The sequence below is a fragment of the Anguilla rostrata genome, chromosome 16 (assembly GCF_018555375.3).
Source record: "Anguilla rostrata isolate EN2019 chromosome 16, ASM1855537v3, whole genome shotgun sequence".
Lineage (NCBI taxonomy): Eukaryota > Metazoa > Chordata > Actinopteri > Anguilliformes > Anguillidae > Anguilla > Anguilla rostrata.
In genome coordinates this window covers 8705528-8728658 of record NC_057948.1, presented here as the reverse complement: position 1 = coordinate 8728658, position 23131 = coordinate 8705528, and the positions used below count along the sequence as shown (strand labels likewise).

The 23131-nt window shown below is 43.1% G+C and overlaps 2 protein-coding genes across 3 annotated transcripts; one reads left to right on the top strand and one right to left on the bottom strand.

The window, feature by feature from the left end:
- Nucleotides 1–216: 216 nt before the first annotated feature.
- On the bottom strand, nt 217–11831 carry fads2 (fatty acid desaturase 2). Its single transcript, XM_064313765.1, has 12 exons — nt 11688–11831; nt 10458–10720; nt 8342–8452; nt 7949–8146; nt 7042–7143; nt 6374–6499; nt 5289–5386; nt 4684–4818; nt 4190–4286; nt 2815–2894; nt 1623–1748; nt 217–1360 (listed from the first exon to the last, which is right to left on the bottom strand). The coding sequence occupies exons 2-12, from the start codon at nt 10662–10664 to the stop codon at nt 1309–1311; spliced, it is 1332 nt and encodes a 443-aa protein (XP_064169835.1). The 5' UTR covers nt 10665–10720; nt 11688–11831; the 3' UTR covers nt 217–1308.
- Nucleotides 11832–12029: 198 nt separating this feature from the next.
- On the top strand, nt 12030–22845 carry LOC135241621 (acyl-CoA (8-3)-desaturase-like). 2 transcript variants are annotated; one of them, XM_064312160.1, is made up of 13 exons: nt 12030–12635; nt 13218–13522; nt 13899–14009; nt 14894–15091; nt 15578–15679; nt 16148–16276; nt 17728–17788; nt 17999–18075; nt 19511–19608; nt 20473–20569; nt 21465–21544; nt 22170–22295; nt 22574–22845. In XM_064312160.1, the coding sequence occupies exons 2-13, from the start codon at nt 13340–13342 to the stop codon at nt 22623–22625; spliced, it is 1314 nt and encodes a 437-aa protein (XP_064168230.1). In that variant the 5' UTR covers nt 12030–12635; nt 13218–13339; the 3' UTR covers nt 22626–22845. The 2 variants fall into 2 exon arrangements, with proteins under 2 accessions (XP_064168230.1, XP_064168229.1); XM_064312159.1 differs by having other exon boundaries at nt 12031–12635; nt 13300–13522.
- The last annotated feature ends 286 nt before the right edge of the window (nt 22846–23131 follow it).

Genomic DNA, 23131 nt, shown 5'->3' with positions numbered 1-23131 from the left:
AAATGTGAATTCAACAGGCAGACGGTTGAGCCAGCTAAAGTTACGCGTTAACTAGCCTGCAATGGGCACAATGCGCCGTGACCGTCGCCTGATTCTGGCGAGGCTCGGAAACCAGGCAGTTGAATTCCCGACTCACCGGTTGCGTGAGCAAACACTTAAGTTTCTGTTAACCCAAAAGCATACACGCTACAGACAGAAATACCACACCGATTCTGATTGTTGAAAACCAAAATGTTATTTATTATGCACACCGTTGGGAAAAAAAAAACATCCAGGAAAATAGCCTTGTTACACTCCAAAATTTCAAAAATCAATGCCCAGAAACACACACAAAATTCAGTTGTAATGACAAGTGCATTAATAGAGTAGAGGTAGGCTATAAACACTTATAGTCTGTAAAAACTTGATTGTCTATTCCGTTACTGTGAGCATAAATCTTAAACAATTTTTAAAAATGTTTTGCAAATATTGTTAAATGCTATTTATTTAACAGATACTCTCTTTTATCAGATCTGAGAGCCAGCTTCTTTGAGCAGGAGGCAGCCTTAATACGAGCATGCGGTAAAATTGTAAAACGGAGAAATCAGTTTTATCTTCTTTGATGCTGGGTGTGTCTCACTCTATGGAATCAATCTGCTTGCCTAGCTTGTAAATCTGGATCAAATATAACTCAGATTACCTCACTGGTTTACCCTTAAACTCTGTGACAGATGGGAATTATAGCATGATTTCGCTGCTTTACATAAAACAACAGATGCAAACTGAGAAAAGAGAATTGACTGGCTAGTCTGCAGACCATATAACTAGCGCAGTGTTTTAAAATCACCAAGTGTTTCGAACAGGTAAAACTTTAAAAAGGTATTCTTGAAATTCTGCGGTTTTCATCGACGGCTAATTTTCATAGCTATGCTGCTGTTTTCACACATATAGGCAGACCAATTCTATGAATTGCGTAATTTAGCAGATGTGCTAACATTAGTGTGATCATTTTTACTCGACAATGATTTTTAAAAGACGGTGGGTGTTTTAAGGTAGCCCTGGTATAAAATGTGTAAACTGCTTCTATTAAGGTGGTCTCTATAAGACCCACTTCTGGAATGTCTAGCTTTGCCATAGGCCAAACCGGGCGACTTGTGTTGCACATCTGACACGACACATTTAATTTAGCTGTTTTTAGCTGTCACATGAATGCTTCAATGCGATTGGAGGAAACGGGAAGGAGCAGGTGATGATTGGATAGAGCTGAATCTTAAAATTGTCATAGAAGAAGAGAGGTGCACACATGGCCACCAGGAGGCAGGCTTGAGGCTACTTGTGCAGGTAAGCATCCAGCCACAGATCTCCAGACTCCCGTAGAGAGCTAGGTGTAACGAGAGAGACACACGTTACCATTTACCGTAAAGAGGAGGGCAGCAATGTTTATCACGAGTGTTCTATGTGCTGAGCTTGCTGAAAATTAGCCGTGTACTTATACTGGAATTAATTTGAAAATGAATTAAAGTTAGACATTTGGTAATATGCTGCTGTTTCTGTGTTTCATTTTGAGCTTGCAGAGAGTCACATCTATCCATAGAGAGCGCTGACCCCACAGAATTGTCTTTCTGCGGAAATGCTTTTCTCACCTGACCACGTCTCTGAAGCCGCTCCACAGGGACTTCTCCTGGTAGGTGACGCCATGCTTCTCACAAACCTTGCGCACCAGAGGCGCCACGCGGCAGTAGTTGTGCCGGGGCATTGTGGGAAACAGACTGGGGGAGAGGAGACAGAACGTGCGTCAAACCAAATCTCTCCCTCTCTCTCTCGCTATCTCTCTCTCACACACACACAACAAATTTCTCTCTCTCTCTCTCTCTCTCGCTATCTCGCTCTCACACACACACAACAAATTTCTCTCTCTCTCTCTCTCTTTCTCTCTCTCGCTATCTCTCTCTCACACACAAATCAAATTCAAATTTAAATGTGCTTTATTTGCATGGCAAGTAAATTTGCATTGCAAAAGCAATGGGAAATACAAAATGACAAACAGACTCCTACAACCAGAAGAGGGGAAATAGATTAAAAAAGAGTAACAACCTTGCATACACATATGCAAGTATAGATACACACACGCACACACACCCAGGTTAAAACATTTAGTTTGTAATATAACTATTTTTGAACCTTTCTGTATTAGTAATGAACACAGATGATATTGTGAAGAGTAACAGCATTTAGTCCACAACCTCTCTTAATTTGTGGCAGGCAGAGCCATACGGAACTGCCACGTCTATTGCGATATCCTCTTCCCCCAGAAGAATTTTCATTTTATTTGGTTCTGATAGGTATTTGAATCGATTAATCTGCGCAGTGAATTTGGGAAAATATTGATTTTGGATTGCGAGGTACTTGGGACAGGAAAGTGGAAAGTAGAAAGTGGGCCTCTGTCTCCACCTCTGCCAGATTACAATGAGCACACAGCCTGTTCTCTTTTGCCAGCCAGGTCTTTTTGTGGCAACCAATTTCGATGGCAAGGCTGTGGTCACCAAGTCTGTACATTGTTAATGTGTGCCTTTGTTTTTGGTTTTTAACTCTACTGAAATATTCTGACAGGGAATAATCTCAGCCTAGAGCATGGTAAATTTACCATGCTCTAGGCCGTTTGAAGGGGTGTGGCTTAATAAGACTGCAGCCAGGATGATCTTTAAAAAAAATTCTGAATTCTGAATTTTAAATCCCTTCGACAATAATCTGAAAGTTACACTTTAAGGTATACAAACTGTCCTCTATAATATTATACAGTTTTAAATGTTTGATTGATTGATCTATCTGACTTACTGGTGTTCGATCTGGAAGTTGAGGTGTCCGCTGAACCAGTCGTTGAAGAGTGACTGCTCAATGTTGCAGGTGGCCTTCAGCTGAAAGAGAGGAAAGCACAGAGATGCTCTGATTGGTGGAGTTCCAGCTGTTGCAGTTACACAGGTGCTGTCTACTGGAAGACCCTTTGGCGTTTCCAATACAAATGTGCTGATTTAATCGGATAATCTATCCAAGGTAAATTTTTTATTTAGCTCAATTATTTATGTCATGACAGTTGCTAAGTCTGCAGTAGATCACAGGCTAAATACAAAGTAAAGTGGAACCAGAGCGTTATTGCACTATAGTTACATTTACATACTAGACATTTAGCATGACAAATGGTTGCCAATTTTGGATAGGCATAGAAGGTAAATTAGGTCAATTAAGTCCCTAATGTTTGATAAATACATCCAAAATATGATGGTCTCTTGTATGAAGCATCAAAATGGTATAAAGGTATTTTGGAAACCTGGGACTCATTAGAATGTCATGTGAGTACAAGTGAATGCATGACTTATGTCATACTCTCCTGCCTCCCTATGGTATATAGGTATTTTGAGAATGTACAACCCTTCACCACATTGATATGATGTCACAGATATCAAATAAGAATTATAAAAAATGTTGCTAGGGTCCAACTGCTGTACACTTTACAGACTATTCCTACCCATAGCCAGTGCAGGTGAATATATCACTTTATGCTCTGCTGCCCACCCCCCCCCCCCCCACCCCCAAACATTGTGTTCCTGTGGTATGGAGGTGTTGTGAAAATGTGGGACCCTCAACTGTTCAGATATGGCACCACTTAAATCGAATTGTGGTGCATCTCTTTGGGGCAGCCACCAATATTTACTGAATCAGTGTGTTTGGGAGGGCACTTCTTTAGCCCATTTATCTGGTACATACACGTACAGACACAACGTATGCTGAAGTTTTATGTCCCCTGCCCTGAGAGAGCAAAAGTGGTCTTCTGGCTGAAGCCACAGTGCCCTTTTTTATTTTGGGCATATGCCCCCAAAAACGTCTGTGCACGATCCTGGACACTAAATAATAAAACTAAACCTTTCGCTTAGTGCAGTAAAATATACAGGTTGTGGGTAGTGTGCAATTTGGTTACATTTGAGTTCAACAGCCTAAAATAAATACCAGCTCAACTGGAAAAAGTCTTCCTTTAGCCCCTCTAGTTTCTTTTCAGTCCTAATTTCCTCCTTTGGCCATCCGGTCACCATTAGCGAACATGGGAGGGTCTATCGCAAACAACTAATGCCGTTATTATTATGTCTTCCCAGATTGCCTGAATCAGCCAATAGGGTGGCCCCCTCAAGAAGGAGTGGGAGGAGTTAAAGTGCGGTACCTGCATGGTCAGCCAATCCTCGTGCTTCTCGTGGTCAATTTCCATGGGAATGTGGTTCATTTGGGTCACCCACACAAACCAGTGGCTCTCCAGAAACCTTAGCCCACAGGAAAATGCATTTCACACAAGGGGGCACAATCACACTCACTCTGTCTCAGAAATGAACATGCGTTAAAAGCATTAAATCAAACCTGATTGTTCATTTCACTGTGGTAGAGTGCATTTCAACCCATTTGCAAATGAACTAACACTGAACATTTTGCAGTGTATTGCGTCAGGGTAAATATAAAAATGCTTATTTCAACTTGAAATATGGTGTGCTTCACGTGGCAGTGCGACTGGTCTGATTCCCTCTGAGCAATGAATGTTTATGTAGCGCTTATAACGATGCTATACACTGCTTACGAAGGACCATTCATGCATCGTCAGTAATGTACATTTACTATGTGAGCGTGTGAACCTGAAAGTGGACCAACGTGTGAGCACTGCTTTACCTAACGAAGCTGATGAGCGCCACTGCCCCAAAGACTCCATAAAAGGGCGTGTAGCAGGTGAAGTAGCGCAGGTAGTAGCTCATTGACCAGACGAGGTCCTGGACAGGGACACAGATGGTGGAAACTTGAGAGGAGCTGCACTAACACTTACAGTCACTGCTGGGGCTGATTCTTACAGTCACTGCTGGGGCTGATTCTTACAGTCACTGCTGGGGCTCTGATTCTTACAGTCACTGCTGGGGCTGATTCTTACAGTCACTGCTGGGGCTCTGATTCTTACAGTCACTGCTGGGGCTGATTCTTACAGACACTGCTGGGGCTTCAGTAGTTCACACTCACTGCTGGACTCCAGTCAGTCACAATCACACAATAGTCGAAGAACTGGTTTGCAATCGATGTGGATAAAACTGGTAGAGGTCCAACTGAGAGAGAGAGAGAGACGGGGAGAAGAGAGATGGGGAGAGAGGAGAGAGATGGTGATGTCATCACTGTGATTGTATTCTTCATCATGATCTGTTTTTCATTGTTCATCTGTTTTCATATTTTAATTGATTTCTCTATCCTCTGCCAATATCTACAAATGTATTTCTTGCAATTAAACTTAAATTTGCATTTGGACTTGTGTTTGAATTTGAGACTCACTGAGGAAGAAGTACTGGTGCTGGTGGTTGTAAGGCATGTACTTGATCTTCTTTATTCCATACTGATAGGTGAAGGACAGAGAAACATAGACCAATTGAAACATCAGTAATCAGTACATCAGTACCTTGGTCATAATTTTTTTTAATCTGATAATTTCAGTCTATTTCCTAATCATAATGTCAGCCTGTGCGTCAGAAAATACAAAAATGCATTGTCTTGAATGAATTCATTATAGGTAGGGCGTAGGATGGGGTGCCAGAGTCAAAAATAAAAAAACAAAAAAGTGCATTGAGAACAGCACACCGTGGAATTTAGACACAAAGAGACACATTCTCTTTCACCGGATAGTTTCAGCCAACTGGCAGAGTGAATGATCACACATTTTTTTTCCGCAAGCCTTTCTGTTCGTTAGCTGAAAATAAATGGTGAAAGAGGATTTGTCTCTGTAGATTGAATTCCAGTGCAATTGTTTGCGCTGTATCTGGCTCGTGTGTCAGTGTATCTGAGTCAGTGAATACATGTCTAAAGAGTATCGTCATAGTTATTCATTTAATATAATTTTTAAAATATAATCTTTTGTATTGCTTTTGCAATTATAGCTCTGCCTGTCCTGTTAATAAAACACCACTGAACTGAACAGAACAAAACTGAAAAAAACATTATCTTGAATGTCAGAGTATTGGTTCTGTGATGTAGTTGGCTCATATCACTGTGGTGTATCTGTGTTTCGATTGGCCTGTATTGCTGTGGTCTATCTGTGATTTGGTTTGCCCCTATCCCTGTTGTGTATCTGTGTTTCAGCTGGCCTATATCCCTATCATGTATCCCTGTTTTGATTGGCCCATATCGCTGTGGTGTATCTGTGATTTGATTGGCTCATATAACTGTGGTGTAGCTGTGATTCTGTTGGACCATATCGCTATGGTGTATCTGTGATTTGGTTTGCCCATATCACTATGGTGTATCTGTGATTCGATTGGCTCGTATCGCTGTGGTGTATCTGTGATTCGATTGGCTCATATCGCTGTGGTGTATCTGTGATTCGGACCTCCACTGGCTGGGTCTTTCCCAGCACAAAGGTGTGGAGCATGTTGACATCAGGGTCTTTGCTGAAGATGTTGGGTTTTGCATGGTGCTGGAAATGCCGATGGTTCCACCAGTTAGCCGAAGCACCCTGGAGACAGACAGACAGACAGACTTTTCCCCCCTTTGTCTTCCAGTATGGAATGCCTGATCACGTTCACCTCACTGCTGCAACCTCTGCTATTGCACAAACAAGCATGTGCTCCCCATGCAACACCAGTTGCTGCTTCCTCTATCACACCGTAGCCTACGAGTTGGGTTGCAACAGACACTAGTAGAAGAAAGACACTTCATATGTGGCTCTACAGGTGGACCACTGGTGCCCGATCGACCAGCAGGGGTCGATAATGCGTAATGAGACCCTGTCTGCCAGCTGAAACCCTCCCTTCTATGGGAGTCACTAGAGCTGGTCGTATGTTGCTCTGCAAGGCTGACAGTCACAGAAGCACAGTGCACTGGCACATTGGAGATTTGATACCAGACCCTGGAGGCCCATCCATGTGCTAGAGAAGTTCCACAACAGGGTGAGCCAACCGGCAAGCCCAGAATGTACTAAGTTCTGGGTGTATGTAAGAAAGAATTGGACAACAGCACAAATACACAAATGTCCTTCCTTCCTTTGATTGGCTGTACCTTAAGGTGTCCGATGACAAACTTGTGCAGCAGGTGGTTCCAGCGGGACTTTTTGAAGACGGAAAGGTGGCCGAAGTCATGCTGGAGCCATCCGGCCTGAGCCTGACAGAACAGTGTGTAAAACAGGGAACTAAGAACAGCTGGATACCACTTACAGAGGCAGAATTACTCACAGACTTGCATACTCTTCAGGTAATCTGAGGGAACACTTCCTGCCCCTCCCTGTTCTCATACAGGTACATGAGCGTGCTGGTGAGGTGATGGGATTAGCACAACTGCAGTGATGGACATGGGCATACCTTTCAGGTGTGTGATGTGTATGAGTATCTGTGAGGTGATGGGTATGAGTACCTGTGAGGTGATGGGTATGAGTACCTGTGGGGTGATGGGTATAAGTACCTGTGGGGTGATGGGTATAAGTACCTGTGAGGTGATGGGTATGAGTACCTGTGAGGTGATGGGTATAAGTACCTGTGGGGTGATGGGTAAGAGCGTAACTCTTAGGTGATGTATATGAGTACCCGTGAGGTGATGGGTATGAGTACCTGTGGGGTGATGGGTATAAGTATCTGTGAGGTGATGGGTATGAGTACCTGTGAGGTGATGGGTATAAGTACCTGTGGGGTGATGGGTGTAAGTACCTGTGGGGTGATGGGTAAGAGCGTAACTCTTAGGTGATGTGTATGAGTACCTGTGGGGTGATGGGCATGAGTACCTGTGGGGTGATGGGTATAAGTACCTGTGGGGTGATGGGTATGAGTACCTGTGGGGTGATGGGTATGAGTACCTGTGGGGTGATGGGTATAAGTACCTGTGGGGTGATGGGTATGAGTACCTGTGGGGTGATGGGTATAAGTACCTGTGGGGTGATGGGTATGAGTACCAGTGGGGTGATGGGCACGAGTACCTGTGAGGTGGCCATTATTACTGCACACAGCAGGGTCTGGAGCCAGCCTGTTCCATACACCCAAATCAGCAAGTAAGCCAGGGCCTCCAGGAGAAGAATATGCCCCAGGTGGAGGCAAAAGAACAGCGGCTGAGTCCTGAAGAGGCCCTCCCTCTCTACCTCCTCGCGCAGTTCGCGGAAAGCCTGTGTCAACACAGACTGGGGGCAGAGCAGAGAGGAGAGAGAAAGATTTATTTAAACCTTTATGTAGATAATAATAATAAATTAATTGCTATTTATTCCCCCCATTCAAGATTTCCATGTGACACATTTATATAAGTTCTACCAATGAACAGTTTTGACGTTTGACTGAAGACAGAGAAATTGATTGTGGTGAGGCTGGTCGGAGCTTACATTTTTGTCCCGGTCCTGGTTGGGCTCAGAGGTTGCAAGCTCACCAATCAGCAGTGGCTTCAGAAACTTGCGCACAAAGTCAGGCTCTGGATGGAATGCAGCAAAAGCATCCTGAAAAACAGGCCAGAAAGGATGCACTCTATCACACTCAGTGCACCCTGACTTCGGCAGTGTAAACTATCATCCTCAGTGTGCTATATCATCTTCAGTGCACATCAGTATATACTATCGACTGCAGTATATCCTCATCTATCCCCTCCCCGTCATTCTCAGTACACACTATTGATCTTGCAGATTAACACAACACTAATTATGAATATAGCTGCAAAGCAGTGATTCCGGGGTCCAAAAGGTTGATAAGAAATATAACATAATATACAATATACAGTGTTTCCCATATAATTAATTTATTTTGGCGCCCCCCGCCCCCAAATTATTTTTTGTTTTTTGGTTATTATTTCTATTTCTACAAGCAACTCACTATACTTTTGTATCCATTATTTTTTCTTTTAAATGTCAAAGTGACATCCAGCCGACTGTAATTTCGCTGCGCGAGCCACCCCTCCCTCTTGTAGCTGGTACATGTAGAGCAGTGCAGGGACACAGTACCTGAACGCGAACATAATAAGGACAATCGTGCAACCACGTCTGTGCCAGGTAAAGAACAGTTACATAACTTATTTACTAAATAGTAGGCAAGTACGCTGATGCGGACATGGCCCAAGGCCTGGAGTCAGGGCTTGCTGAGAAGTAAGCGTATTATGGGAACCATCATGTTGGGGGAGCTGTGTACCCCTCAGACTTTTGGAATGGGACTGCCTCGTCATAACATTCTCACATAAACACCACACATACACAGTAAAACGTTCAGTGTTAAATTAACAATTAACATTTCACTGTGAAGGTATAAAATTTCAGGTTAGGCTCAGTTAACAAACATCTCTATGGTACATATCTCATTGGGATATTTGTTCATATATCCTCTTGTGATTTTTTCCCGGGAATGTCGCCACAGACACCAAGTTTTTAAATCATGAATTATGATAATAATAATAGTATAAATTAATATAAAAATAGGCTCAATCACCATTGTGTTACCCAATGCAGCGATAGATAGTGACTTAAAAGACATTTATTTGAATGAAAATCTTCGAGATTATTACTTTAAGGCATCATAAATATCTTTATTCTTATAAAGCAATACTCCTTCATTAATGCTGCACCTGATATTTTCCTTCACTTTCCTTTTCCTGCTACAGTATTTAAAAAACATTTAGGATTACGTTTCGCATCATGGGCAATTTGCCTTTCAAAGAGCTTCTTGGCTTCCTGTAGTTCTTTTTTAACCTTAGCACACATATTACAATATTCAGCCTTATTACTCTCAGTGCTGTTGTTCTTATATATCCAACATCCAACATCTAATCCAAAATTATGGGCATTAATATGGAGTCGGTCCACCCTTCGCTGGTTTAACAACCTCCACTCTTCTAGGAAAGCTTTATACTAGATATTGGAGCATCGCTGCAGGCATTTGCTTCCATTCAACCAGAAGAGCATTAGTGAGGTCAGGCACTGATTGGGCAAGTAGGCCTGGCTCGCAGTTGGCTTTGCAATTGGTCCTAAAGCTGTTGGATGGGGTTTCGGGCAGGGTTCGGTGCAGGCCAGTCAAGTTCTTCTACACCATTCTCGACAAAACCATTTCTATATGGACCTCGCTATGGGACATTATCACACTGAAACAGGAAACGGCCTTCCCCAATTAATTGGCACAATGTTGGAAGCACAGAATTAATTAGAATGCCATTACCTTAAGATTTTTGGCTTCACTGGGCCTAGCCAAAACCATAAAAAACAGCCCCAGACCAGGGAGTGTCCAGATACTTTTGGTCATATAGTGTGTACAAATTAGAAATAAATTATAAATATATATGGTATTGTATATTTTTGGGGTATACCCTATTTATATTTTATACTATGACTATACTGGACATTATATACAGTATATGTCGTACAAATATTCTGTGACCAGTTGGCATGACCTCGGTTTCCTCGGTTTGGACCGTTGCTTCTTCAACGACAGTAGAACCAAAAGAATTAAAGGTTGCCTGTTTACCGTGGCGTCCTCCCCGGCATAGTGGCTGATGACCCGGACGCCGCCTGGATGTCTTTTCACCCAGTCGGTGATGTTGTACACCTTTCTGTCGATTACCAACCACTGGTCCCCCTTGTGGGAATGCCGCTGCACCTCTTCCCAGGTGAAAACGCCGCCTCCTCGCCCACAGCTCGATTCCTGCTGCGTCTGTTTCCCTCCGCCTCCCATCGCTCTTCTGCTCTCCCCGTTATTCTCCCTCCCTGTGGCTTCTGCGGTCTTGTGAACTACATGAGAAAAGAAAGGAAAATACGCGTCATACCTGCCGGTTGGAATGGTTGCTTCGTGCCCAGCCTCTGCCATTGAGTTCTTTTCAGTCACAGCAGACCTGCTTTTTAGAATCCCTGCAGACAATAGCACGCGATAAATTCCCTTTTAAGCCAGCGCACCGGGTGAAGCGAAGCGTCTCGATTTGGAGAGCAGCCGAGGGACACGGCGCAACGAGCGTTTTATTCAAGTTCAAACGTACCCCTGTAGCGAGGACTGATAATGAGGAAACTACTAAACAGCGATACAAGCAGATGCCAAGATGGAGACCACTTATTTTTCGTTAAAAACCTGTTGCACATGGTTTCAAGTCACATGCTCCATGTAGGCTATTAAATTCAGGGAATATAATATCTATGGATAGGCTACATATCAGTTTTCAAACAAAATAAAGGGATGAATAATTAAACAGTAGACAATAAAACGAGGCAAGCTTGTAATACAACCCAGCACGCCAGTAACGTCACGGAGTGCGCATTTTTGATGTTTAATTCATGCGAATGTTTCGTTTAGTCTCACGGTTTTGAATCCTTGACTGTGCTCTTATGTTTTTGAATACTATTGCCCCTGTGAACAATTATATCGCTACCTATTTAGCTTAAGATAATGTAATAGTCAAACAGCTCGCCCACACCAAGAGATCCGCTATTTGATACAGGTACTGTGCTGCACTGTTTTGAAACTGCGTTGAGTTGTTTTAAAAACGTTTTACGTAGAATGAAGACTACTTTGTATGAATTTGTTTGCTTGTGTAACTTAAACTCGTGCCAAATGTTTAAAAAAATTGTTTCATCTTTCTGTTTTACCACAAGTAAATCTACAACAGACTACTTTAATATTAGCCAACTCTAACAATAGTAATAATTATTATTAAATTAAAGGACCGCTTCCCCAAAACCTGATTCGTAGTATTTATTATATCCCTACCTGCCGGGACTCCGTAACTCACCCCTTCTTTTTTCTTTTCTCACGGTCCCATTCTCAGACAACACAGCTCCTATGTCAATAGCCTATCATCATGATCCTGATACGTCATCATAATCATCTCTCTCTCTCTCTCTCTCTCTCTCTCTCTCTCTCTCTCTCTCTCTCTCTCTCTCTCATTCAGTGCGCACTTTCATTCCAAGCTGATCATTCGAGGGCGTCTGGTCCAATCCGCGACATCTTGGACGCGGTTGGCATATTTGCAATTGGTGCAGAACAGCTCTTTCGAAAATGAGTGAGGGAGGGAGGGAGGGAGGGAGAGAGAGAGAGAGAGAGAGAGAGGATTAAGTCGTTTGATAAAGTATAGATTATAAACCTACACCCCCTTCAAAAAAGAGGTATCGTGTCATATTATTCCTGGAACAGCATATCATTCATAATCAGATCTGTCCTTTTCAACTTTACAGTGTAATCTACCACGAACCCGCCAAGTTTTACGCGTTTACTGCTGCAACAATTTAATAAAACCATTAAACTGCATTTGTATCCGTTTTACGTTAAAACTCGACGCCGCCCCTCTGCAGGATTTGCACAGGAAATGTCACATGTAAAAACGGACCATTGCACTACGCTGTCCTGGTTTTTATCCGCGTCCGAGCCTAAGTTTGTTTAGTCATAATAATATTATTCTTTGGCCATTGTACCCGGAGATTCTGACAGCCAGAGATTCTTCGTAGGACTGGACGGGATGGAATCCTGTACGAGCCGGAATAAGGACAGAATATAACTGAGCGTTTCCCCCTTGCAGTATCGTTGTTTTATTGGAAGAGCAACCATAGGCTAATCATAAATACAATTTTTATTTCATAATTACAAATTTTATTTCCTAAGGTGAACCATAGTGCAGACGTTTTTTTTCATCGCTGGTCTCTATTTGCTACCATTTCAAAAGTAAGTATTATTAATATCACACTGTGAACCGCATGATTGTCTTGTTACATTACATTACATTACATTATAGGCATTTAGCAGACGCTCTTATCCAGAGCGACGTACAACAAGTGCATAGGTTTCATGTCTTGTCATCCCAAAATTGAGTATGGTGATTTTTTATTTTATGGGAAGCCTTGTTTTAATGAAATAACTTATATAAATGCTGGCAGTTCATCGCCGTTACGATTGCACCTTCGTCTTTAAATTCAGTTTGGTAGCACCGAAGGGGGGGGGGGGGGTAATATCGGGGGCTTGTAATAGTATTACGCAGTATGACTGTCTGGGCAAAATGAATGAATCGACTGAGAGCCTGCGAGATGAGTGGCGTGCACGTGGACCAATAAACAGAGTTATCCGTAGGGATAGGAGGGGTGTGGATCACTTTTGCCGTCCATGGTTATTTGGTGCTGAACGTATTTGGGAACGCAGATAAGATGAGAGATTTAACGAGTTGTCAGAAGCTGCACTACAACCAGTAGAGATAAGTCTGTCTCATACTGACATGCTCAGCAGAAACCAGTAGCACACCATTCTCTGAAGTATTACAGGTGCGAAAGTGCTAGTTTTGCCCTGTTGAAGTATCGAAGACACTTCTGCGTGGTAACTGGGCACACCTTCGCAGAAACAGAACATTTGCCATTGGCCCTGACTGATCCGAAGACATGAGCGCAGCAGAGAAGCCGCCGCTACTCCAGCTCACTTGGCGCGAGATCCAAGAGAAGGGCGGTAGGTCCGAGGAAAGATGGCTTGTGATTGACAGGCTTGTGTATGACATCACCCATTTCCGATGGCGTCACCCAGGAGGATCCAGACTCATCGGACACTACGCTGGCCAGGATGCAACGGTTAGTGACGTTGTCTCCAGAAATGGCCAGTATTGCTTGTTCGTGTTCCAGTTTGAGTGTATCCTAAAAGAAAATTATTAATTATTTTTTTCATCTCATCTTACCGTAATTATTATAAGTAAGGCGATAGGTTTTTCAGTTCAGTCAGTACACGAAAAGCTAACTGAAATTTCATTTACAAATTGAATATTCCTCAGAACATTACATGCCAAATATACCAGTTTTTTGCCTGTTTTCAATATTTCTTAGATTTGAATTCCTTTCATGGTCGGACTGAATTTAAATGGAATTTGCTCCAAGCTGAAATATTAGGTAAATGCAAAAGCACATTGTATTGTGCTAATATCCTCTCTCTGCTGTTCTCTCTGCCATTCAGGATGCGTTCAAAGCCTTCCACATTGACAGCCAGCTTGTGAGGCGCTACCTGAGGCCTCTGCTTATCGGAGAACTGGGCCCCCAAGAGCCCAGCCAGGAACCCAGCAAGGATGTGTGTTTCCGAACTGAAACCCCAGTTCTTAAAACATTCTCTTTCTTCATTTTGTTCTCTTGCACTGTGTCTGAATTGCTAGAAAATGTCTCTAATTCTATCTCTAGAGTCGACTACATTGTATACAAACAGGGCTTGTGACACAGAGCTTGCAGGTTTGTTGTAGTAGGGGCTGATACATTCTTAGCTTAAATGTAACAGTTTGAGGCAGAGAGCTGGGTTTTGGTGCTGTGCTGTGGTGGACAGGGTTTTGCAGGAGCAGGTCTGGGGAGCTGTGCACATTCTGAGTCATTTTTATTGGCAGAACATTTCCCATTCCAGCTGTGCAGGGTCTCAACGGGTCTGGGGCCCATATACTCACCCTGTTTCAGTTTTGTTACCTGTCAGAGCAATGTAATGGCAAACATGACAGCAAAAATGTAAGCAATTGTACAGTATACTGTTGGAATAACAGTCCCATACTATGCTATCTTCAAATAGGGCACTATTTGTACTCTGCATCACTAAGATGGAAATTCTGAGGGTTATTATGGTTATGATGATAATAGAATGAATGAATGAAACATTGTATTTATATAGCACTTTTCCTGATGCTCAAAGTACTTTACAGTGATGAAGGGGAACTCACCTCAGCCACCGCCAATGTGTAGCACCCATTTGGGTGATGCACAGCAGCCATTTTGTGGCAGAACACTCCTCACACATCAGCTGAGGTAGGCAGTGAGAGAACAAATTTTTTGCTAATTAAATGAGGCGATGATTAGGAGGCAGGTTGAGAGAGCCAGGCTGGGAATTTAGCCAGGACTTTAAACAGGATTTTGTTTGTGTGGTAGTGGTAGTTTGTAACCGTGGGTTGCTAACCGAGCCCGTGTCCTTGCTTGTAGCGGTCGCTGGTGGAGGACTTTCGACGGCTGCGGGAGGTAGTGGAGGGCTTGGGGCTGCTGGGACCAAGGCCGCTGTTCTTCGCTGGCATGCTGCTGCACATCCTGGCTCTGGATGTGGCTGCCTGGCTCATACTGTGGCTGTGGGGCACCAGCTGGGTGCCCTTCATTGTCACTGCTATCCTGTTGGGCACTGTACAGGTGAGCCTCGCCTGATACTGCTCTCCTATTGGCCACTGTACAGGTGAGCCCTGCCCCCTATTGCTTTCCTATTGGCCGCTGTACAAGTGAGCCCTGCCGCCTAACTGCTCTTCTATATATAAATTTATTTATTACTTTTTACATTTTTGTAACCCTTTGCATTTTCAAATCAAAAAACAAAGTTCGGCATCTCTAAAGTGAAGCTATAGCTCTGCCTTCATTAATACATTCAAGCAGTGCGGAACCAAATCTGATTACAGGATAGCAGTAATGCTGACTAGCTTCCCTTTGGAAGCACCCCACTGGCCCACCTTCCAACCATTATATTACGGGCATTTAACAGACGTTCATATCCAGAGCGACTTCCACAACCCGGGAATCAAACCTGCGACCTTCAGGTTGCAAGACCAGCTCCTTACTATTATACTACACTGCTGCTCCAGACCCACTGTTGTGCAAATTAACTGAATGCTCCTGTCCTCGCAGGCTCAGGCTGGCTGGCTTCAACATGATTTCGGACATCTTTCAGTGTTTGGGACGTCCCGCTGGAACCACCTGGCACACCGTTTTGTGATTGGACACCTCAAGGTGGGCTGGGCTCGGTAGCCATTATGTAATTCAACTGCCTGTATTTAAAAGCATTCTCAGCCATATAGATACAGTACACCGAAAAAGAAATTGACTCCTGCTAGCGTGCTAACTATCTTCAGCTAAGATAGCTGCTTGCTAGCTATACAGCAAACAATAGTTTAGCAAACAGATTGCTTTCCTTACTGCTTTGCTTTGCTTTACTAGCTTCCAAGCAGCATATAGCAGAATATGAAAGTATCCACAAACATAATTTGGTTCCCATATTTCATCCATATGCATGACATATCTGCTAAATATGCAAAAAAACATTTTCTACAGGCAAGCAGGTTGCCCGGTACACTGATCGCTGTTGCCATATTTCACGGTGGCATGATGATCAGTCTGTTGCAGTGAGGGATTATGGGTAATGCAATAGATACCAGTATAAAAACAAGGTAGAAATTCCCCTGGCTGTATTACCTGCAGGGGGCCCCTGCTAGCTGGTGGAACCATCTGCATTTCCAGCACCACGCCAAACCCAACTGCTATCGCAAGGACCCTGACGTTAACCTGCACCCTCTGCTGTTCACTCTGGGAGCTACACTATCCTTTGAGGTCAGTAGACCCCCCACACCCTTTCACATTAGAACAGAGGGCAAAATGCAAGAGATAATACATGGTTTCTGCCTGCTTTGTCTTACCGCTTTCAATCCTTTTTTTATAATATTTGGTTATACAAAAGTTTTGTATTTCTGATTTACATTTTGTACATTTTATTTGTGTTGCTATGATGGTTACTTTAGATTTGACATTTTAATAGCCCCAATATAGCGGTCCAACAATATTTTCAAGGAATAAGATAAGGGAAATGTTAGACCTTTACAGTGCCGTGATAAAGTATTTGCGCCCTTCCTGATTTCCTCTGTTATTGCATATTTGTCACACTGAATGTTTTCACAGCATTAGAGAACATGTAATATTAGACGAAGGGAACCAAAGTGAACATTTTCTACACTATTATTTTATTTATTTTAATGAAAGAAGTTAGCAAACACCCCTATCACCTATGTGAAAAGGTGATTGTTCCTTACTTACTCAATAAACCAATTAACCAAATTTAATTAATAATTAGATTCAGTTGATTGAACACAGCCAGGCTTGATTGCAGCCAGCCCTGTTGAATCTAAACCTCATTCATATTGAACCTTACCATCAGAGTGAAGTAATCACCACAAAATGTCTGCAAGCACACTAAGCCACAACCAAAGGAAATTCCAGAAGAAAGTTGTTGTAGTATATTGGTCTGGAAGCAGTTACAAAACCATGTCTAAGGCTCTGGGACTTCACTGAACTACAGTGAGAACCATTATCTCCAAATGGAGAACACTTGGAACAGTGGTGAATCTTCCCAAGAATGGCCGGCATGCCAAAATTTCTCCAAGGGCGCAGCAACAACTCATCCAGGAAGTCAGAAAAGACCTCAGATGAACATCCAAACAACTGCATGCCTCTCTAGCCTCAGCCTCAGTGTTCATGACTCCACAATAAAATAAGACAAAACTAGGATTCATGGGAGAGTAGCAAGGCAGAAACCACTGCTAACCTAGAGAAACATCATGGCTAACATTGGCAAAAAAAAATCATTGGGATGATTCTCAAGCCTTTTGGAATGATGTTATATGAGTCAAAAGTGAATCTTTTTGGATGACACAGGTCCCATTATGTCTGCCATAAAGCAAATACAGCATTTCATAGTAAGAACATCAAAAGATGGTGATGGTAATGTGATGGTGTGGGGATGCCTTGCTGCCTCGGGACCTGGACGAATTGCCAGATCTTTTGTCTAAAGATCTGAAGCCATTCAGTCTGACAAATATGCAATAATAAAGTAAATCAGGTAGGAGGGAAATACTTTTTCATGGCACTGTCTTGGGATGTAGCTCTTCTACAAGCGCTCACTTGCTTTATTTGTCAGATGGGGTAGATCATTTAGTCAGCATTACACAGATATATCAATGTTATGGTGGATACTATTTTTTTACGAGTGCATATCTTTTTGTGCTCAGTTGGGAACACAGAAGAAAAAGTACATGCCTTACCAGCATCAGCACAAGTATTTCTTCCTCTGTGAGTATTTTTCTGTCTCTTTCATCTCACTCTCTTCTTCACCTCTATTGCTCCATCCCTTCCCTGGTTCTTTTCCCCCTTAGTTGCTCTCTGAATTTCAGAGTCCTGAAAGCCCTCTCTTGGCTTGATTCTGAATGTTCAGTCTGTTAGCCCTAACCAGCCCACCTCCCCCCAACCCCCCCGTCCTCCCCCCTATTTCTCCCTGTGCAGTGGGGCCTCCAGCTCTCATCCCCGTGTACTTCCAGTGGTACATCTTCTACTTTGTAACAAAGCGTCGCCAGTGGCAGGTATGTCTGTCTATCAGTCTATGTGTGCTCACAACGGTCTGTCTATCTGTGCTCACAACTGTCTGTGTGTCAATGTGTGCTCACTACTGTCTGTCTGTCTGTCTGTCTGTTCTCACGACTGTCGGTCGGTCTGTCTGTGCTCACAACTGTCTGTCTGTCTCTGTGTGCTCACAACTGTCTGTCTGTCTGTCTGTCTGTCTGTGCTCACAATTATCTGTCTATATGCGCTCACAACTGTCTGTCTGTCTGCTTTGTGCCACACCGGTCACTGATGCTAAGTACAGCATGAAAGAATATACAGCACTGTCCGTAAGTATTTGGACAATGACACAATTTTTGCTGTTTTGGCTCTGTACTCCAGCACATTTAATTTGACATGAAGCTTGAAGTGCTGATGGTCAGCTTTACGTTGTGGGTATTCCTTTTTACACACAGTCCCACTTAGAGAGGACCAAAAGTAATTGGACAATTGACTGCTAAGCTGTTTCTTGCTCAGCGGTGTGTCGTTTGCATTGTGCATAAAAAAGTCATATAGGTATATAAATGGCCTTTATGTGCGGAGTTTCCATGTTCTACCCGTGTCCACATGAGTTTCCTCCGGTTTCCTCCCACAGTCTGAAGACACGCAGGTAGGCTAATTGGAGACTCTAAATTTCCCATAGGTGTGAGTGCGTGAGTGAATAGTGACTGAGTGCTGTGTGTGCCCTGTGATAGATCAGCAGCCCGTCCGGGATGTATTCACGCTTCTCGCCCAGTGCACACTGGGATAGGCTCCAGCACATCCCGGGACTCTGACCAGAAATGAGCCGGTATAGATCATGGATGGATATATATTAGAGTGCTCAGTGCAGTTCTGATTCCTTTGCAATACCATCCATCAACTGGAGAGGGCACAAACGTACGCAGCCGGCTGCAGGTGCCTCTCTGCTCTACTGACTGACCTCTACTGACGCATCTGCGCAGGCAGACTGCAGGACGTGCCTTTCACCAGAGGAGGCGCCATTGCAGAAAGAGACGGGAACGCCCTGCCGAATAAAACGTTCCCTCACCTGGTGACGCTCTAGCCAATCACGTGCATGTTAGGTATCCTATCAACTGGAGGCAGCTGTCAATGCATGGTGGTGAGATCAAGGAAAAAGTCATTCTGCTAACCTGTTAACTGGCACAGCAAGAAAAGAATCCATAGAAAATGGGTTGATAAATTAGTTAAACTATTAAACTTTCATTCAATAAATAACGATGCAAGATATTTGGCTAAAAATGTGTTCCATATATTTTAGTGGGCAGTATATGTGCATCTACATGTCTATCTGTGTGTGAGTATGTACATATGAATGTATCCCATTGCTTTTTCAGTGTGTCTGGGAGCTGACTGTGAGTGTGACATACGGACTACTGTAATGAAAGCTGATTCGCAGTTTCTCTCTCTCTGTAGGACTTGGCCTGGATGATGTCATTCTATATTCGGTTCACCCTCTGCTACTTGCCTCTTCTTGGCCTGCCTTCATTCATCGCCCTGTTCTTCCTGGTCAGGTAGAGCACAGAGACAGTGTGATACAGCACAGAGCGAGTGCACAGAGACAGTGTGATACAGCATATAGAGCGTGTGATACAGCACAGTGTGACACAGCATATCGAGGGTGTGATACAGCACGGTGTGACACAGCATATAGAGCGTGTGATACAGCACAGTGTGACACAGCATATAGAGCGTGTGATACAGCACAGTGTGACACAGCATATCGAGGGTGTGATACAGCACAGTGTGACACAGCATATAGAGCGTGTGATACAGCACAATGTGACACAGCATATCGAGGGTGTGATACAGCACAGTGTGATACAGCATATAGAGCGTGTGATACAGCACAGTGTGACATGGCACAGCGAGAGTGTGATACAACACAGAGACAGTGTGAAACTTCACAGAGACAGTTTGATATAGCACAGAGTTAGTGTAATACAGCATATCGTCTGATATGGAACACAGACCGTGTGATACAGCACAGAGACAGTTTGATACCGCACAAGGACAGAGTGATTAAGCACAAATACAGTGTGTACAGCCTAGAGACTGTGCAGTACATCAGCATAATGACGTAGGGCCATATAAGGTTAACAGTGGTTATCATGCAGTAATATTGTGCTGTACAGGAACATTGAATATTTAAATGTTTTTTTACATTTTTTTTTCCAGAACAAACACCTTTGTGAACATATTATAAAATTGTACTTCATATGCTTTCTTGTGTGTGTGTGCCTGCATGCACGTGTGTGTCCTTGCATGCTTATTTACGTGCATGTGTTTGTGTTTGTGTGTGTGTGTGTGTGTGTGCGCGCATGTGTTTGTATTTGTGTGTATGTGTGTGTGTGCGCATGTGTTTGTTTGCGTTACAGGGTTCTGGAGAGTCACTGGTTTGTGTGGGTCACTCAGATGAACCATATCCCAATGCACATTGACCGAGACCAAAACAAAGACTGGGTGACCATGCAGGTACCTCCCTGGCTCACGCATCTGTCAATCATTTACTTACCTGTCAGTCAGTCTCCCTCTCTGCTCCTGTCAGTCATGCTATCATAACATAAACCCTTTACATACATCATCAGCACCATCAACAGCAGCTATGCTTTATCCAACAGCTCCATAACGTATGGGACAAAGACATATTCTTTATTTGGCTCTGTACTTCAAAATTTTCTATTTGTAATCAAGCAGTTCATGTGTGGCTAAAGTCCACATTTAGGTAGGGTCGTCAGGTAGGATCTTCTGCACCACCAATTCCTCATACAGCACCAACTAGATTTCCCATTTTCCCATTTACCGACATGCTAAAGAAGTCTGCTATAAGAAGCAGATCATTCTTATGCCGATAGTCAAATTTTGCACATTGGCATTGGGAAAAATAGCAAACTTAATTTAGCCATTTTAATAGACAAGCCCCCAATTTCCTTTATCTTTCATCCTATTGCAGTCTGACCCTATGTCAGTGCGTAACAACGAAACCAAAAAGTATTAAAAAATGCCTTAAAAAAATCTAAGAATCTCCACTTCAACCATGTGTGCATTGTTTGATTAGCAGTATACAATTGTGGAGTGCACTGAAATCCATAAAAAATACGTCTTTGTCCCATGTATTATGGAGCTCACAGTATATAAGCAATATGAGTAATACTTTTTGTACTATATCGAATTTTATTGTTTTTAGTTTAGGAAGTAGGTAGTTGAATGCTTGTATTTGTAAAAGTAAATAAAAATGCCTGTGAGACTATTTATTTTGCCCTTGCTGTGGTAGTGCAAATTGGGTGACAAAGCATGACATTGTTGGCACTGAACTGCAGAAAAAGTCCTTTTTTGAGAGATGTGATTGGTTCTTACTGCTGTCTGTCAGCTTGAGGCCACCTGCAATGTGGAGCAATCCCTCTTCAACGATTGGTTCACTGGGCACCTGAACTTCCAGATTGAACACCAGTGAGTCTCCCAGGCAACGTCTGTTTCATTGAGCTGTAAACCATGAGGATGGACTGGCCCGTGCCTTCCGTCCACAAGAGTAGCCCATCCACAAATTTGCAACCTTCTGACATTTTCTTCATTGCACTACAGGGTTCTGTCTGTGCTTCCGAGAGCCAACACATTGTTTTGGTTGGAGAACAATCGTAACGATATTTCTGAATGCACTTGCAGCATAGTGCGGCTCTGTGCATTTGATTTGAATTTAATTACACTGACAGACCAGAAAGAGCAGAACCAGCACAATGCAGTATTGTTTTGCTTTTCTGAAACACTGTAATGATTACACTGTGATTCTTTAAAATAAAGATAATAATATTCCATAATGGTAAATTTTGGTCATCTAAAAAAAGTCTACTCTGAAACTTAATTTTCTTATGGATTGATTAACTTACACCATCTTGTTGTCAACATACCAGTCCTATCAGTTAGTTTTATCAGTCAGATGAATCAGTAATTTTTTGTTTCAGTCAGTTTATTGGTTGGTCAGTCAGTCAGTCAATCAGTCAGTTAGTATATGAGCTCATCCAAACATGAGGGAACAAATGAAAGACTGAACTCTCCTCTCTCTTTCTCCATGTAACAGTTTATTCCCCACCATGCCAAGGCACAACTACCACGCTGTGGCTCCTCTTGTGCGGTCTTTCTGTAAGAAACATGGCCTGTCCTACCAGAACAAGAGCCTCTACACCGCCTTCGCTGACATCATCCGGTTAGTATTACTGCGTGTGTGTGTGCACGTGTGTGCGTGTGCGTGTGTGTGTGCGTGTGTGTGTGCACGTCTGTTTGTGCGCGTGCGTGTGTGTGCGCATTTGTGTGTGTGCGTGTGTGGGTGTATCTGTGTCTCTGTGTGTGTGTGTGAGTGTGTGTGTGTGTGTGAGAGAGAGAGTCTTTTCAATTAAACACAGGTTTAGAAACCTGAAGTGTGTGTGACCCCCCCCTCTCTCTCTCTCTCTCCCCTCTCTATCTCTCTCTCTCTCTCTCTCTCAGGTCACTTAAATCCTCTGGCGAGATTTGGATGGATGCTTACTTGCACAAATGAGAGATCACATGACATCTCTCTAACAAATAAGAAGAAAAGAAAAACAGAAGTAACTGACACTGCCTCTCGAAATGACAAGAATGAAAAGAAAAACCACAAAGCCTCTAACCCAAACTCCCACATCCTGTTCTCCACCCTAGATGCTCTCTTAGTACTGTTAAAGGTGCAGTGCCTAAGTTTGTTTTTACAGCACTTTTGTTCATACTTGGTTAAATTTCCTTCACATCCCAAAAGATGTCAATAAATTAAAACCTTTAAGAAAAAAATCTGGTCTCTCTGACTGCCCCAGGCTCTGAAATCGACCACCCTAAATTTTGCAGCTCTTGAATCTTATCAACCAATCAGGACAGCTCTCTGCAAAGAGGCTTCTGAACCTGCTTGTCAACCCTGTTGCACGTTCACGGCACTGCGAGAGCAGGAAGAGCGGGGCTACACTGGTAAGAGCAGAGCAGAGATACTGCAGAGATGGTGCTGAAGCTAGACCTCCAAACCATGCAAAAACTCTG

Coding starts and splice junctions, on each gene's coding strand:
- fads2 (XM_064313765.1), bottom strand. CDS start 10,664: ATGGGAGGCGGAGGGAAACAGACGCAGCAGGAATCGAGCTGTGGGCGA. Junction 8,147..8,341: donor ACCAGGACCGGGACAAAAAT/GTAAGCTCCGAC, acceptor CTCTGCCCCCAG/TCTGTGTTGACACAGGCTTT. Junction 2,895..4,189: donor AGGATTGGCTGACCATGCAG/GTACCGCACTTT, acceptor CCTCTCTTTCAG/CTGAAGGCCACCTGCAACAT.
- LOC135241621 (XM_064312160.1), top strand. CDS start 13,340: ATGAGCGCAGCAGAGAAGCCGCCGCTACTCCAGCTCACTTGGCGCGAG. Junction 14,010..14,893: donor GCCAGGAACCCAGCAAGGAT/GTGTGTTTCCGA, acceptor CCTTGCTTGTAG/CGGTCGCTGGTGGAGGACTT. Junction 21,545..22,169: donor AACTTCCAGATTGAACACCA/GTGAGTCTCCCA, acceptor TCCATGTAACAG/TTTATTCCCCACCATGCCAA.